General features: G+C 49.5%; 1 protein-coding gene across 1 annotated transcript in view; it reads right to left on the reverse strand.

Annotated features, from left to right (window-relative positions):
* SHKBP1 (SH3KBP1 binding protein 1) overlaps positions 1-16,688 on the reverse strand; it is a 306,095-nt gene that overhangs the window by 154,470 nt on the left and 134,937 nt on the right. Inside the window, exons 5-6 of the mRNA XM_078660638.1 lie at positions 16,468-16,526; positions 14,327-14,407 (exon numbers count right to left, since the gene is read on the reverse strand). Of these exons, the coding sequence (XP_078516764.1) occupies positions 14,327-14,407; positions 16,468-16,526 (140 nt within the window). The remainder of the gene's footprint in view (positions 1-14,326; positions 14,408-16,467; positions 16,527-16,688) is intronic.

The raw sequence follows: 16,688 nt of genomic DNA on the forward strand, positions 1-16,688 counted from the left end.
AACGTATTAGCTATGTAGAGTAGTTAGCATGGGCTTCCCAACATCTTCAAGCTGCAAAACTATATGCGTCGCTAATTATCCGTTTACTTTGCAACATGAATCTTTATGAATGTAAAAGTAGAATTTCCAATGAAGGTGGTGGTAGTAAGAAGTGTGATCTTCAGTACTGCCCCATTTTGCAGTTGTATCTTATTTTGTTGTCCGTCCTTTTCTAAGAGTGATCAAGTCACTTTAGGGTTTCACGAAAAGTACAAGATCAGGCACAGAGTAGACACATTTTTAGGTAGCAGCCCACTAGACAGCACAGCTGCCTAGTTTGCTAAAGACATCTTGGGGACTTTCAGAAAGTTGGCCTAGAGGTACGAGTTACTTACCTTCGGTAACAATGTATCTGGTAGAAACGTTGTCTAGCCGCAGATTCCTTAACTTAGAATATTCCAAGGCGTCAGACTGGATCGGAATTTTTTTGCAGCAGCACCTCTGCGCCGGGGGACGGCGCCACACAGCCCCGCCCCGACGTCGTCCACGTACCTGACATCAGCGAGGTCATATAAGTCCCTCTCGGCGCGCTGATGTCAGTTTTCTTCGGAGAAACTTTTTCGCAGCACAACGCTGAGCCACCAACAAAAAAACGGTGAAAGTATGGAACAGTGTGCGAGGGATGAAAAATCTGTGAACAAGAAGGAGGATGGTGTAGACACCATCATGAAAGACAGAATTAGACACTGCCTACATATAAGCGAAAAGTTTGTGAGGAAAAGCCCCGCAAGCTAAGCGAAGACCCTTCCCCGAGTGCAACAAGGGAAGAACATCTCAACAGGCCGAGATAGACTGATATTGCCATGTAGAACTGTGTTGTTTATTAAGAACGGAGCACAGAGGAGCAACAACAGTGCACTGTAGGAAGGATGAAAAGACTGGCCCTTTCCCTATAATGGAGGTTGAAACCAGAGCACAACCGACCCCCAAGAGGACGACCAAGAGGAGACTAGGGCCCGAGGCAATAGAAAAGACGGAAGGAAGGGAAGGAAACTGGAGAGGAAAACGAATCTCCACTTGCTGTATCACAGGAAAGAAGCCCCACAGCAGAGGTTAACTGTATATGGAAACACTCAGAGGGGATCCACAAACTGAGCTCCTGTGAGAACTAACCCAATGGCAACTGAAGAGGCAGCGGAGCACACCACTCTGCAAGGTTCTCGCAGAACGTGGAGGCTGGGTGGGCGTTAAGGAATCTGTGGCTAGACAAACTCTCTACCAGATACATCGTTACCGAAGGTAAGTAACTCGTATATCTGATAGAGACATCAAGCCGCAGATTCCTTAACTTAGTATAGATACCACAGCCATACCGAAAAGGGGAGGTGGGTCTGCGACAGAACAACAGAAAGCGCCAAGCATCCGATCCGGCAACAGAGTGACGAATAAAGGGGGGAAAGCTGTGGTGGAACAGCCAGACAGCAACCCAAGTAGCTCGAAAGAGCAGAAATAACGGAATAGTAGATATCCTAAAAACGCCAGAATGGCGCTACACCATACCCGTATGAAAAAGACAAGTAGAAAGGCATGAGCCCTATACCAGAGCAAAGAAAGAGAGAGAGAGAGGAAGAAGGACCACTTTCCGCTTAATGGCACACAATGAGTACACCGACCCAAGCTCGAAAGGAACTTGAAGAGATGCAACCAGAGTCTAACAGACTAGCCTATAGAATGAAGCCGAAGGAGCAGGTGTCAAGAGCTCAAAGGCAAGAGCTAGAACCTGAGTAATGCGTTGGGAATAGCCGGCGGGACAAGAAACACGCCAAGTACACACCCAATCCAAACAAGCATTTACAATGCAATGGTTTCGCCTTTGGAAAAGTTAGAGCTTTTGGCATTGTAAATGACAAAATTTGTATTTATGTGTTGGTTTTGAAAACAAATAAATAAATGGCATTGTCATTTACATTGCCATTAGCTTAATCTCTCGCAAATGTGAGACCTATTGTACCCTACGGACGAGCTCAGCAGACAGCAATTACTACCACACACACACACCCAGAGCCACACACACCCAGAGACAGCCAGACACACACACCCAGAGCCACACACACACACCCAGAGCCAGCCACACACACACACACCCAGAGCCAGCCACACACACACACACACCCAGAGCCACACACACACACACACACCCACCCAGAGCCACACACACACACACCCACCCAGAGCCACACTCACCCACACTCAGGAGAGCAAGCACAGCGAGGGGGCAGGGAAGCAAGCACAGCGAGGGGGCAGGGAAGCAAGCACAGCGAGGGGGCAGGGAAGCAAGCACAGCCAGGTGGCAGGGAAGCAAGCACAGCCAGGTGGCAGGGAAGCAAGCACAACCAGGTGGCAGGGAAGCAAGCACAACCAGGGGAAGGGGAACCAGGGGAAGGGGAACCAGGGGAATGGGAACCAGGGTAAGGGGAACCAGGGTAAGGGGAACCAGGGGGCGGGGGAGCAACCCACCGAGAGCCACACACACCCACCGAGAGCCACACACACCCACCCAGAGTCACACACACACACTCAGGAGAGCAAGCAGAGCCAGGGGGCGGGGAAGCAAGCACAGCCAGGGGGCGGGGCAGCAAGCACAGCCAGGGGGCGGGGCAGCAAGCACAGCCAGGGGGCAGGGGAGAAAGCACAGCCAGGGGGCAGGGAAGAAAGCACAGCCAGGGGGCAGGGAAGAAAGCACAGCCAGGGGGCAGGGAAGAAAGCACAGCCAGGGGGCAGGGAAGAAAGCACAGCCAGGGGGCAGGGAAGAAAGCACAGCCAGGGGGCAGGGAAGAAAGCACAGCCAGGGGGCAGGGAAGCAAGCACAGCCATGTTTCCAGTGCATGGCTATTCTGAACAAACCACACGTGAGAGTGTTACCATCATAAATAGATTACTGCAAATATTCCTCTCATAAATGTATAGCTGCTAGCTCCAGTAATGTGGATGCATATAAATGTTGATATCTTTTAAAAGGAAAAATGTATACAATTAATTTTTAACTGTTTTGAATTATTCCTTGATCAATTCGTACTGTGATAACTACTTGTACTTTTATGCATTTACTAAATGCGAATAAAGTTATTTGACTGATTGACTCAGTTCGTCATCCCACCTTTGTACCAGCGTCAGAGAAGGACTCGACATTACCTTTAATACGTAGCTCACACCTGTGACACACCTGGCACATTTCCTCCTTGCCTAGTTAAAATGCTCCCTAAAAGTCCATAATGCGCCACATGATGTCATGACGTGAAACTCAGGGCAACATGTTGCACACCCAAGTCTGTTCCATGCCAAACACAGCGATGTGAGCATCAGAACCATAACATTTGGTGACATTTTGTTCTAATGCCATGCTAGGTACCATGTACGCATTTTAATGCACACTGTTCCATGGAGCTGCCAACCACAATGACATGCTCAGCCCATTCCAACTCCTTAAGGATCCTCAGCAGAGGCCTGGTTTCCCTTATGCCAACTCCAAAAGTTCACTTCATCCTGTTTTGATGCCAAGTCACGCTAAACAAATGCCACGGTGTCATGATGCCAGCCCCAGAGTCACCTTCATCACATACCAGCCGGTCCTGTGGCTATTCCAAGTGACACAATCTTAACACCAACCGCAAAGACACCATCAGCACATGCCCCTTATGCCAGCCACGCAGACATTCAGCCCATGCCAGCCTACTCTCATGTCAAACCCAGAAAACACTCTTCGTATGCCATTCCTCGTTAATGCCAACCTCAGAGTAACACTCAGCATGTGGCTTCCTACCTTATGGCAACTGGAAAGACACATTCAGCACGTAATGCCTACCTCAGAGGAATACCCAGGACATGCCATGGTGCCCTCATTCACACCCATGCCTACTTTGGGCATGCCATCTTAACTTAATGACAACTCATGAAAGCACTTGGTACATTCCATCCTCTCCTTTAAACACCTCTGAACTCTGCCAGGTGGCCATGATGCCAAACCCAGGGTTACATTCTGCACATGATGCGAGCCTGTCTTAATGACAACCTCTGAGGGCACGATCACGACATGCCACTCTGCCCCCCTTACATCTTGCTCAAAGTCACCCACAACACATTGTACATCCCGGATGCCACTGGAGAGGCAGTTCAGAGTCGCCAAACAAGCACCTCCTGACAGTAGTGCCCCGGGCCGCCACCCGCCATCAGCTGCCCCCTTACCGGTCTGGGCGCGCAGCACAGGATCCCAAAGGTGAGCCAGAGCAGGGCACGCTGCGGCGGTGGGCGCCAGGGTGCCATGGTGGCGCACCCTCCCGCGCTGGACAGGACGCCGCCTGTCGGCCGGAACTATCCCTTGCTCTCCGGATTCCCCAACCAGGTTATGCTCCCTACGACAGCCCTGCAGCGGCGAGAAGCCCTCCTGACGTTATCTGATGCTGGGGTAGGGGACCCTCTTCCACACAAGGCACCTCAGACTCCAGCCATGCTGTCTCCGCTCTGCACCGCAGGGTTCAAATCCCTCCCGGACTCACACGCCCCGCTCTGGCAGGCAGTCAGTCAGCGGCGCGCCACGCCACAGCAACTCCACGCTGTGCTCGTGGCCAGGGGCAGCGGAGTGCTCGAGGAAGCGCCGTGACTAAAGGCAGGCCCAGGCTGATCCTTACCTGATCGCTGCAGCCCTCCTCCTTGCTGCCGGTACGGATTTGCGGTGGGGGCGGGCACCACAATGTGCCCCGCGCCCCCTCCGCTCCACCCTCGTCAGGCTCCTCTCCGGTCTCCCTCCAGGCATGGGAGACCGGCAACACCGACAAAGGCTTCCCCCAGGCAGGGGGAAGCGGCAAACAGCAAGGCTTCCCTTTCCCTCCCCCGGGCTGCGGGTGCGGGACTTCCGGCCGGCCGCGAAGGGATTGGCCGGCCGGCCAGGTACTTCCGGGTCGCCGCGGGCAGCGCGGCGGCCCTCGCTAGGCAGGCAGGCGGGCAGAAATCGCGAGGTGGGCACTCGCTGGTGGCGTGAGAGGACACGGACGGCGGGAGGGGGCGGGAGAGGACACGAACGGCGGGAGGGGGGCGGGAGAGGACACGAACGGCGGGAGGGGGGCGGGAGAGGACACGGACGGCGGGAGGGGGCGGGAGAGGACACGGACGGCGGGAAACGTGCACAGGACAGCAAGGGCGGCGGAAAGGCACACGGAGGGGGCGGGAATGGACAGCGCATCTGAATTCACTTTCAGTGAAAGGGGAGGGAACGGGAAAAAACGTAACTCCGCCCTGGGAAAAAATCTCCGGAACGCCCCCGAATCTGGTCCAGCCTTGATGGACAGATCCGGCACTCAATGGCTAGCCTCCATTTATGGAGCTAACCAATGAGAGCCGGGGGACGTTCCAGGAGTCCTTATTGACGACATAGGATTTCACCTGCGCTGAAGAGCTGCGCAGAGCGCAGCCTTCGGCAGGCGAAACCCAAAAAGGGTAATTAGGGGAAATTAGCATAAATTCTAAACCCACTGAAGCAGGTAGAAATATGCAGAAGGCAAACGGCCATAAAGACCTTAAAGTGGCTTACACAAGAAGCATAAGAGTGCCCGACTGGGCAATATGAAGGCAAAGTGAGAAACAACCCACAATATACACTTGCAGGCATTAGTCAAGGACCACTGCCATCCGAAGAGCTGTCCCGCAGGCGAAGCTTTAACAATAGTAGGTGATAATTTGAAAAAAAGGCATATCCGAAAGAAGTGGCCAAAAACACCAAGTTAACGAATGGTGGGAAGAGTCTCAGAATCCGAGACCAACACTCTAGAAAAGACACGAACAGCATTTAACACCAAAAAGGGAGCAGATGTCAGATTGGGAAATCACCTCAGTAAGCGGAAGCAAGGAGGAACCTTTGGGCAACTTGCAACAACTCGGAAAAGCTCCCCCACACATGGAGATATTGGTCCAGACCTTGCAGCCTCAAAAAGAGGTGGCGACTTAGGAAGAGGAATACCAAGGCAACCGGCAGGTATACATAAATGTATAAATATATAATTATGTAGAGACAGAACTAGCCAGGAGCATGAACATGTCCATACCAGATCATACCTAGTACAGTAAGGGCAGACCATGAAACCTCCCAAGGAGGTGGATGACCATGGCATAAACAGATGGCACCAGGGAAAAACATAGAACACTGTACAATCGCCTGTATGACTCACAAGGCCCTTCACCACAATTCCCCGCATAACCTAGTTCAGAAACTGGAGTTCTCTGCTGGCAGCAGAGCCTCCAGGAGTGCCAAGACACTTCTGAAACCCCAACGATTTGCCAAAACAAAAACTATATTTGTTCATTCTCTGGTATGGCTCCTAGCATCTGGAACGCTTTGCCCACTGAAACAAGAACAAACCCGTCATCTGCCTCCTTAAAAAAAGAAGTGAAAGCGATTCTCATGGCTCAATTCACGTAAACTTTGGCCGTTCTGGTAGCCTCCTGTATATTATACCTATCTTTGTCTCTGTGCTCAATAGCTGTCATTTGATCCTTCAAGATAGTTGACTGCACTTGTATAAGCTACGTAGCGCTGTCTCACCTATTTCTTGTTTTGCTACTTTTGTTTCTCTCTTACATTTGACTTGTAAAGCGCTCTGTTACTCGCAAGAGTCTTGTTCGTGCTATATAAAACCTTCAAATAAATAGCTTAAGAGTACCCACACCTCTTACGGCAATAAGCCTAGCCAAAAGAGCACAGTAACAAACTGAATCCGTGAACATGAGTTCAGAGCCGTATAACATTACCGAGCTGAGCCACCAGCTCAATACCACAGTCAGAGGACCAGAGACAGCAACCTGTGGGACACGGCCACAGCAGGCCAACAGGCAGCTCAAAGAAAAACGCATCCAAGGGATGCCAATAAAACGGTAATCACCCTTGACCACAGAAAAAAGAAGACGTAAGGCTCACTGCCCTAAGGATGCGAAATGAAAAAGTACCACCACGGAAGACAGGCCTAAGAAGGCCTAAGTGGGAGGACGAAAGCCCGCAAGGAGCCAGTGAACCATCAATTCGGTGTGAGATCAAAGGGTAAGTCAGCCAGTCGCTCCCAAGCGTGACGCCTTAAGGCAACAGAACCCGCCAAAGCTCAGCCCAAAGAATCCACAGTATCTAAGGCTGAGCGGATTGTGAATTCGGCAAGGTTGCGGCCATCCCGGAGGAGGTGAAGGAGATCAACGCGAGCACTGTAGGGCTGCACTAGTGGATGCAAAAAATTTCCTACCCCATGACTCAAGCCATCTGGACTCCCAAGAGGGAGGAAGCGTTAGAGGGGGCAGAGAAGGAAAGGTAGTCTGCAACACAAACCCCTGCGCATCAGGGTGCACAAAAAGACAAACAGGATCATGTGGAGCTGGACGGTGGCGGTGCAAAACTGAAGGAGCCACCGGGTCACCTGAAGCAGGCCGGACCCAAGTACCCAAAAGGGCATCATAAAGGGAAGCCTCAAAAGGCAAAAGCGGCTCCACATTTCCAGACCCACAGTGAAGGACCTTAAGCAAGGGGTCCACAGAAAGGGGCAGAGGGGTTGCATATTTAAAATGCGGGTGGCCAATGAGACCACTCTCAAAAAAGCCGCACCAGCCTCTGTAGCATTCCGTGGAGGGGACAACAGCTCATCAGTGCGGGTGGGTTGTAAGCTGACCCACCCAAGATACTGAGGGTGCGATCAATGCTCCACGGAAGGAAGCCCCATGGGAGAATGAGGAGCCTGATGGGGCTCCTGGGGAGGCGAAGAGCCTGCCGGATCTGGGAGCTCCAGAGGAGGATCCACAAATTCCAAGGGGGGCACTGGCAACAATACCTCCAGCGACGCCGGGCATGAGGGCGTTGCCAAACTTTCTCCAGAGGCCTCTACAGAAGAGTCGACAACCCGGCGTCGACACGCGCAAAAGCGCCACGTGCCGGCGCCGATTGTGCCTCGTAAGTTGCTGATTTAGCTCCATCTGGAGTCGAGCCGGCGCCGTCCGGCGCGGAAACTATGACAAGCTCCCCTACCGAAGAAGAAGGCGTCGGGACCGGCGAAGCAAGCTTTCTGGCGGCTCCCCAGCGCCGACCCCGCCTCATCCAAGACCGGTTCTGATTCGCGAGAAAGGAGCGGAGGCGGAACCGAGGAGGCGGAGCAGAGGAGGCGAACCTCCGGCGCCGGAACGTCACCGACCCCGGCTCCGGAAAGGCAGTCACCTGCCCGGAAGCCCGGGGTGAGCTCAAGGCGGGGCTATGAGCACTGGCAACCACCTGCGGTGCCACAGGGAGCCTAGAACGGCTATGCGGCGTGGTAGAGGCACCGTAGGTCGTAGAGGGGGATCCAGCTGGGCCGTGCCCTAACAACTCCATGTGGACCGTAGAGGGGGACCCAACCGGGCCGCGCCCTAACGGCACCACATCTTCGACGTTCCTTGGGGGCAAAGGCTCGATCAGCACCGCGGGCGAACATGCGTGCGAGTCCGTCGGAGATCCCACAAGAAGCGGAGGCTCAGAGGACGCCCCAGGAATGGGATAAGACCCAAGGGAGGCCTGCAGTGCCGCAGCATAAGCCTCCATTTGGGCCTGAGTCGCCCCCACACCCGGAAAGGGCAGATAGAGGGGGACGACTGTCGGGAGCGCACCTCCGGAATGTTCCGGGAGCCAGTGCCCCTGACAACAGAAGAAGGGGAGTTCGAAGACCTCAGCGACAAGCGTCTCGACTTACCAAGTGGCCAACGACTGCCCTGGACCCCAGAGGGCGATCGACGGCAGAACCGGACAGTAGAGGGGCCTGCTGTTGATGAAGAGGCCAGGGGGCAAGACGACACCGACCGGGACAGCAGTGGCGAGAGAATCTTCATACGACGCTCCAGCCGAGACTTCGGCTTCAGGCGTTGGCAGGCTTCGCAGTCCGCGGAGTCATGGTGCTCGCCCAGACACCACATACAAATAAGGTGCGGGTCCGTCGCGGACATCTGCTGCGCACAGGAATTACACGTTTTAAAGCCCGGAGGCATCGCACACTGTTCTTGACGCGAAGAGTCAAAAAGGGAGCCTGAAAACAGGCCAGAGGAACCGCTCACTCCGGATCCGCGTTGCACACGTTGCTTACAATTGCCTTTGTGGTTTGTAACTCATATTTTCTGGATTTCTATTTGCTGGCTTTATCTGCTTTAGGCGGTCTAGCTTGAGTTCCTCCCTCCATTGCCCATACTTCATTTACTGTATTCTTCCAGGAACTCGCTTTCTGTAAGCAGGCATTTAAATCTTGTTTTCATCTTGTCACATTTGCTGTGCATTCAAAGAGAGAGGTCAAATGTGAAGCTCTCTCTTCTGAGGGAGCTTGATGTTTTCTTTTCTTTATCGGACTTCAAAGTGAGAGAATTTATGTGACAATCCAGCTGAGTATCCATGTAAGAGAAGAGGGTGTATGGTTCACACAACACAAAAAAATGAGCTGTGCTGATGTTTCAGAATACACCAGACTCCTCACAAAGGAAGCAATTGTTTTTGTCATTCTGAAGTGTGGTGGAAACAAATATTTGAACATGACCAAAACACATCAATACACTAGGTGATGACATTTGCACAGATTATTGTTTGGGTGTAGTAAAACCGCACTTTGGTGCAAATGCAATGGGCATTTCAATTGAAAGGTGTTGTCACTCCACCCCTACACTATGCCACTTCATTCGACAGCACTCCACTCAACAACAGGCCACTCCACTCTACGCCCATCCAATCTAGACACTCTACGACATGCCACTCTACTCCACGGCACAACGTGCCACCCCACTCTACATCTCTCCAGTCCACACTACTCAACTCCAATCTATCCCACTACACTCCAGTGTACCCCACACCACTCCACTTCGCTTCAATGTACCCCAATCTACTCCACTCTAACCCACTCCACTCTACCCCACTCCACTCCACTCCACTCTACCCCACCACCCCACTCCAGTCCAGTCTACCCCACTCTAACCCAATCTACCCCACTCCAGTCTACCCCAATCTACTCCAGAAGAATCGTCCATCTATACCACTTCAATCTACCCCATTCCACTCAATCTAACCCAATCGACCCTACCCCACTGCAATATACACCACTCCACTCAAATCAATCCTGCTATGCCCCAATCTACCAGACTCCATTCCAATCCACTCCAATCTACCCACTATAATCTACCCCAATCTAATAACCCACTCCAATCTACCCAACTCCACTCAAATCTACCCCAGTATAATGTACCCCACCCCTTTTCAATTTACCCCACTCCACTACAATCTATCCTACTCCACTACAATCTACCACTTTTCAATCTACCCCTCTCCAATCGACCACAATCTACCCCAACCCCCTCCAATCTCCCACACTCCAATCCACTCAATCTACACCCCTCCACTCTACCCAAATCTCCTCCACTCGACTGCATTCCAGTCGACCCCACTCCACTTCATTCCAGTCGACCCCACTCCACTTCATTCCAGTCGACCCCACTCCACTTCATCCCAGTCGACCCCACTCCACTTCATCCCAGTCGACCCCACTCCACTTCATCCCAGTCGACCCCACTCCACTTCATCCCAGTCGACCCCAGTCTACTGCATCTCAGTCGACCCCACTCCACTTCATCCCAGTCTACCTCACTCCACTTCATCCCAGTCTACCCCACTCCAATCAAACACACCCAACTCAACCCTACCCCTCTCCAATCTACCCCACTCCACCCTACCCACTGTAATCTACCCCACACTACTCTAGGACACTGCAGTCCAACCAATTCCACTCCAATCCAACCCACTCCACTCCAATCTATCCCAATCCAATCTACTGTACTCCATTCCAATCTACCCCACTCTAATCCACCCGATCCACCCCATTCTTCCCCAATCTCTCACTCCATTCTAATCTCGACTCAACTCTACCCACTCCAATCCACCCCACTACACTCCACTACACTCTACCCTAATCTATCACATTGCATTCCACTTGATCCAATCTACTCTACTCCACTTCATCCTAATCTACCACATGCCACCCAAATGTACCCCACTCCAGTCCTATCTAACCTACTCCACCCCATCCCACTCCAATGTACCTTACCCACCCCAAATTACCCCACTCCAACCTACCCCAAGAGTCTTCCCCAGTCCAACCTACCCCCGTCCATCTACCCCAGTCTCCTACACTCCAATCAACCCCACCCCATCCAAATCTACCTCATACCACTCTATTCTACTCCCATCTACCCCACTCCAATAGATTGCACTCCAATCCAATCTATCCCACCATAATCCACCCAATCTATCCCACTCAAATCTACCCCACTTCATCCTAATCTACCCCACTCCAATCTACTCCCCTCCACTCCTATCTATCCCACTACATAACTAGCTACCCCACTCCAATCTAGCCCTCTTCACTCCAATCCACTCCAATCCACTGCGCTCGACTCATCCTCAGGCTACCCCACTTCAAACTAACCCAATGAACCCCACTCCACTCAACCTCAATCTACCCACTCAAATCTTCCGTAATCCAATCTATCCCATTCCAATCTACCCCACTTTTCCAATCTACTCCACTTCCCCAATCTACCCCAATTCAATCTATCTCACTCCTCCACTCCAATCTACTCTACTCCCCTCTACCCCAACCCCACTCTAATCTACCATCACTTCAATCTAGCCCACTCCACTCAAATGTACCCCACCCCACCCCACTTCCCCAATCTACCCCATTCCCATCTACCCCACTCTACTCAAATGTACCCCACTAGCATTTAGTAATGCTGAACAGCAGCCACACAGGTAAACATAATGGCTAAAACACATTGGCAATAGCTCTTGCATAGGAGACACCTATTGGCTTTTGCCAATGCTTGTTCAAACATGAGAACAGAACTCGCAAGTTGTAGCTCCGAACATATCTTGAAGTGGAATGTGCTCATGAAGGCTGCAGTCTCCAACAGGAAAATGCTATATCGGTCATGTATGTAATATTTTACTATTACATTTGAATGAATGGCATGTTCAGACTCCATGCTGTAAAAACAACTTAAACCATGACTGAGGAATATGTGAGATTCATTTCTAGTAGAGTGGTATGCATGTTGAGATGACACTAGAGTATTTCTCAGATGGGACATTCTTAGGTATTTTCATGTCACTGCTTGGCAGTATCTAATAACAGGCTACCTGGCATTTTTCAATACTTGCACAGAGTCATCAGAAGACAGAGGTATCCAAACTCCGTGTCTTCAGGGATCTTGCTGCCAAGTGCATAGACTTTGGACTTACAATGAGGGTTTTGGGGAGTGCTATAACTGCCCAAGTGGAGCAATGGATCTCACCATCAGCTAGAACCAAGACTGTCCTACCCTTGTGGGTGTGGTCAAACTCAGGAAGCCAGGTTGGTGACTCACTGGACTAATGCATCCACTCTACGAACCTGGGTTTGATCTCAGTGTCATAGGTTCAAATCCTAATGGGTTAACGGAGTTTTTCATACTCCCAGGTTCCATAAAATAAGTGCCACTGAGTAGGGTAAGAATAAACATCTGTTATTCAGCGCCAAAAGATCCAACAGTAATGTGGACTATACAAATATACCTGTTATGTTATGCAGTTGTCACCATGGATGTATGTACCTTCTGAATATCTTCTTGGATGAGAGGAGTTGGTAGCAAGCTTTACATAAACGTACTGTACCAGCACATCTGGATGGTGTTCCCAAGTAATTCAGTCGCTGTTGGTGTCTGGATGGGCAGCATTTGCATTTTCGGCTATCTTTTCTTGTGAATAAGTCTATATAGACTGGGCCCAACTGAACATTAACATGTCCAAATATTCTGTGATTGTACAATTGTGGCTCAAAAAGTTTACCAAGTCAAATTGTTTCTTTAATAGGTTGTGCTGTCAGACTGATCCACCTCTGTAAACTAAATCCCACATAATGTGGGCTTCTTGTGATAGTGAACATAGTTCCCTTGTGAGCACGAATCCATCTGGTTTGAGCAATGGTCACTCGACTCCGTCTCCACAGTCCCTCGAATTCACAGCGCGCACCGGTGTCCATTATGAATGATTTTAAACTTACTGCAGCTGAGCCATGCTGCGGCCTCTGCAAGCACTGCAAGCAGGGATGCGCCATGATTTGCCGCAAAACCAGCCAGCCTCCAACTAACTCTGAAGTGAAGTGAGAACGACGAGCCGCATGCCTGCGGGAACACCACATGTATGTATATTAAGATCAAGTTGGTAAATGTCTAATAAAGAGTCACCAACGTGCATTCCAGCACAAATAAGTGCAGATTCAAATAGTGTCAGCTACCCAAGAGTTCCAAACCTCAGTCAAGTCAACACTGTATCAGAACAAATCCAGCAATTTAGCCAACTTTGCTTGAAACAAAATAATGTTTTTTTATCTTGGCCAAATGCAACTTAAGAATCTAGATAAAAATACGTCAAATTTTCATTCAACATATTCACTGATTATGAGCATGAATGAAAAACAATGATGTGTAACTCATCTTCCGTTCCCATATCCAGTCTGGTACTAAATTATTATCGATCGTCCATCACAACAAATGCTGTAAAAAACTATTTAAAAAGAAAAAAAAAACTACCAGCATGAACTGCAATAAGGTGATAGGTTTTATGAGGAGGTGATCCCTTTTTGCAAATGAGTGTCAAAAAGTGGTAGTTCTATATATATATATAGCAAGAATACTGTTGCAAGGATCGCTCCCCACCCGCTGGCACCAATACGCAAGAACATCAGTTACTACTATGAACTGGACCAGGTATATATTTTCCTTAATTAATTTAGGCACACAGGAACAGAGTGACCTGGATCTTCAAACTGTAATTAGCTTGGGCTCTTGAGAGAAGGGTTTGCCAAAATATTGCGTGGAGTGAAAATACATGCGGGAAGAAAGGTATTTTTTAATCACAAAGTACATGCATTTTTTTAAGTTAACACTGTTCCACGCACAGGTTTTGGGTTTAGGAAAGGGTTTGAAATTCGAGGCAAGGAATGACAGAGAATGCATGAGGCATTGAAGGAAGGAACCTTTGAGGAGGCTGCTATAGAAACACATTTTACTGGAGCCAAGAGGTCTGGTTAAATATTACTGGTCTGGATTGTTGAGCAAGTGATTTAGATGTTACAAAGTATAATAAACAAGATACAAGGATAGATCTGAATCTCTTTGTAGGTTTCTTCTGATCATACCCCAAGCTTGACTGCGTCTAGAGTCAGATAGTAGATTGATATGATCTCTTTTTAAAGAAAAGGACAATGCAAAGAGTGGATCACCTTACCTGGAGGCGGCAGGTATCCATTGAAGAGAACACTCCCACACGAGGATCTGTCCAACTCTTCACACAGCTGCAGACGACGAACTGCACAATATAAAATGTTGTGAAATGAATGGTGAGGTGCAGGCGGTAATCCAAACACCAAACACTTTTGTGTAAAGCCTATTAGACCTAGGATGGAACTTCTGGAACAATTGCTTATCATGCTCTTCTGACGTAGCTACCCCACACTCGCAACATCACCACGTACTTATACCATTGACACCTTGTTATTCACATATGGCAAACATCATGAAAACTATTCTGAAGGTGCACGAATGCTAATCTCTCCAACAGTACCACCATACGTTCTCTCTCCTAGCTAGTATTCCTGCCTCCACTAGTACTTTCTAATCTACAATCACAAGCCAAGACAATGGAAGCCTTCTACACGTGTGTGTGAATACCTACGGAATATAAGCGAACTTGTTGGCAAAACTGGAACAGCTTCATAGGACGAGGCAGGACAATTCAAAGTATAAACACCAACAACCAGATGGATGGTGACTCACAAACATTATGGGGCTCATTAGGATGGCGGACGGACTTGCGTCCGTCCGCCACCCTAGAGTAGGAGGGACCGTCCGCATGGGCTGCGGCGGTCCCTCCGTGCAAATTAGGATGTGACCGCCACCCTGGCGGTCACATCCTGGATATTTAACATTGCGGCGGGTGCAGCTTCAAGCTGCACCCGCCGCAATGTTAAAAAAGCTTACATTGCATATGTATGCAGCAAGCAGCAGGCACCGCGCGGTGCCTGCCGCTTGCTGCATACATATGCAGGGGGGTACCATAGGTACCCCCCACGTGCACCCCCTACCCCCCCTTCACCCAGGGGGCCCGCAACGGGCCCCCGCAGTGAAGCTCCGTATGCTTTTACACGGCGGAATATCCGCCGAGTAAAAGCATTTCTTTCTGTGCATCCTAATATGGTGGACGGTGTCTGAGAGACACCGTCACCATATTACAGCTTTTCCGCCGCGGTTGTAAGCCAACCGCGGCGGAAAAGCTGCGGACGGAAACCAGGACCCACCAGCCATCCTAATGTGGCGGTGGGTCTTTGGTGGGTCCGCTGCGGTTTTTCCGCATCCTCCGGGCCGGCGGTGGATTCCGCCGGCCCAGAGGATGCGGAAAAACCGCCATCCTAATGAGCCCCTATGTGTTTTCAAATGGCCAGTCACGGTTATTCCACAACATTCACTCTCCCGATGCCCCCACTCAGTGTTCTCTCTATACTAAAACATTGGTATAAGCCATCCACACACCCAAGGTGTACCTGAACACCTCTGTAGTGGGGTCAATGACTTGTGCCGTCTGATATTACTTGTTTACCTGATTGTATACTGATATGTTTTATGTATGTTATTATTATCCTACCATGTTAGTGACTATTATACTGCTCCCATTTTCTCTGTTCATTCCTACTGCCCCTACCCTGTCTTTGTGAAGGGCTCTGATATCTGTAAGGATCTTGTTCGCGCTATACAAAACTTTGAATAAATAAATAAATAAACATCAAACCACAGGTTTATTTTGGGAGGCATAAGTTCAGAGAAGAATGCTATAACAAAACACAGGCCAGAGGTTGATTGCTGCAGATTTCTTAAATAAGGGAAGGAAATCTACCAATGTAAGGCCAATCCAAGATCTTAGACCTTACATCAAACCTTTGCAGATCTAATAAGGTGCCTCATATATCATTTGTTTAAAATGCCCGTTTAGTCATTAACGCTAGGTACAAGACAGTCAAAAGGGTGGGAGATTTTGATGGAGGGATTACATTTTTTAACAATTACAGCTATAGTGATCTACCATACTGTAGATTAAGCTGCTAGAGATTTTTAAAAGCAATCAATGATGGCCTGAGCATATATGAACACAAAAGGAATGATAAATCAAGGACTTTAATAGCAATAGTAAAATGTATGCCTTGACTCCCATATTTACCCTAAACACTGGAATAAAAGTTGGTGTCAACAATCAGATCAGATATTCATTGTAGACCAGAGTGATAATCGAAACATGTTTCAGTCGGCTCTACAATCAGTGAATAAAACAGACGTACTAAGAATTACAGTATAATCCATAAAACTATTAAGGCATACCTAAAGGGGTTATTCCGTAAAACTCTGCTTCATGGAGCAGCAAGCTGGTGTTCACTTGCCTGAGAAGAAAATAGATCACGTTAATACAGCTGCAAACTTTACATAAAACATTCATTTACAACTGCTGGCCACTTCAGCCTCCACATTTCAAACTAATCTTGCATTTTAGCAATGCCCAATTATTCTATCAGTAGGTGCAGGCAAAATTTGTATGTTCGAGC

The sequence above is a fragment of the Lissotriton helveticus genome, chromosome 9 (genome assembly GCF_964261635.1).
Source record: "Lissotriton helveticus chromosome 9, aLisHel1.1, whole genome shotgun sequence".
Classification (NCBI taxonomy): domain Eukaryota; kingdom Metazoa; phylum Chordata; class Amphibia; order Caudata; family Salamandridae; genus Lissotriton; species Lissotriton helveticus.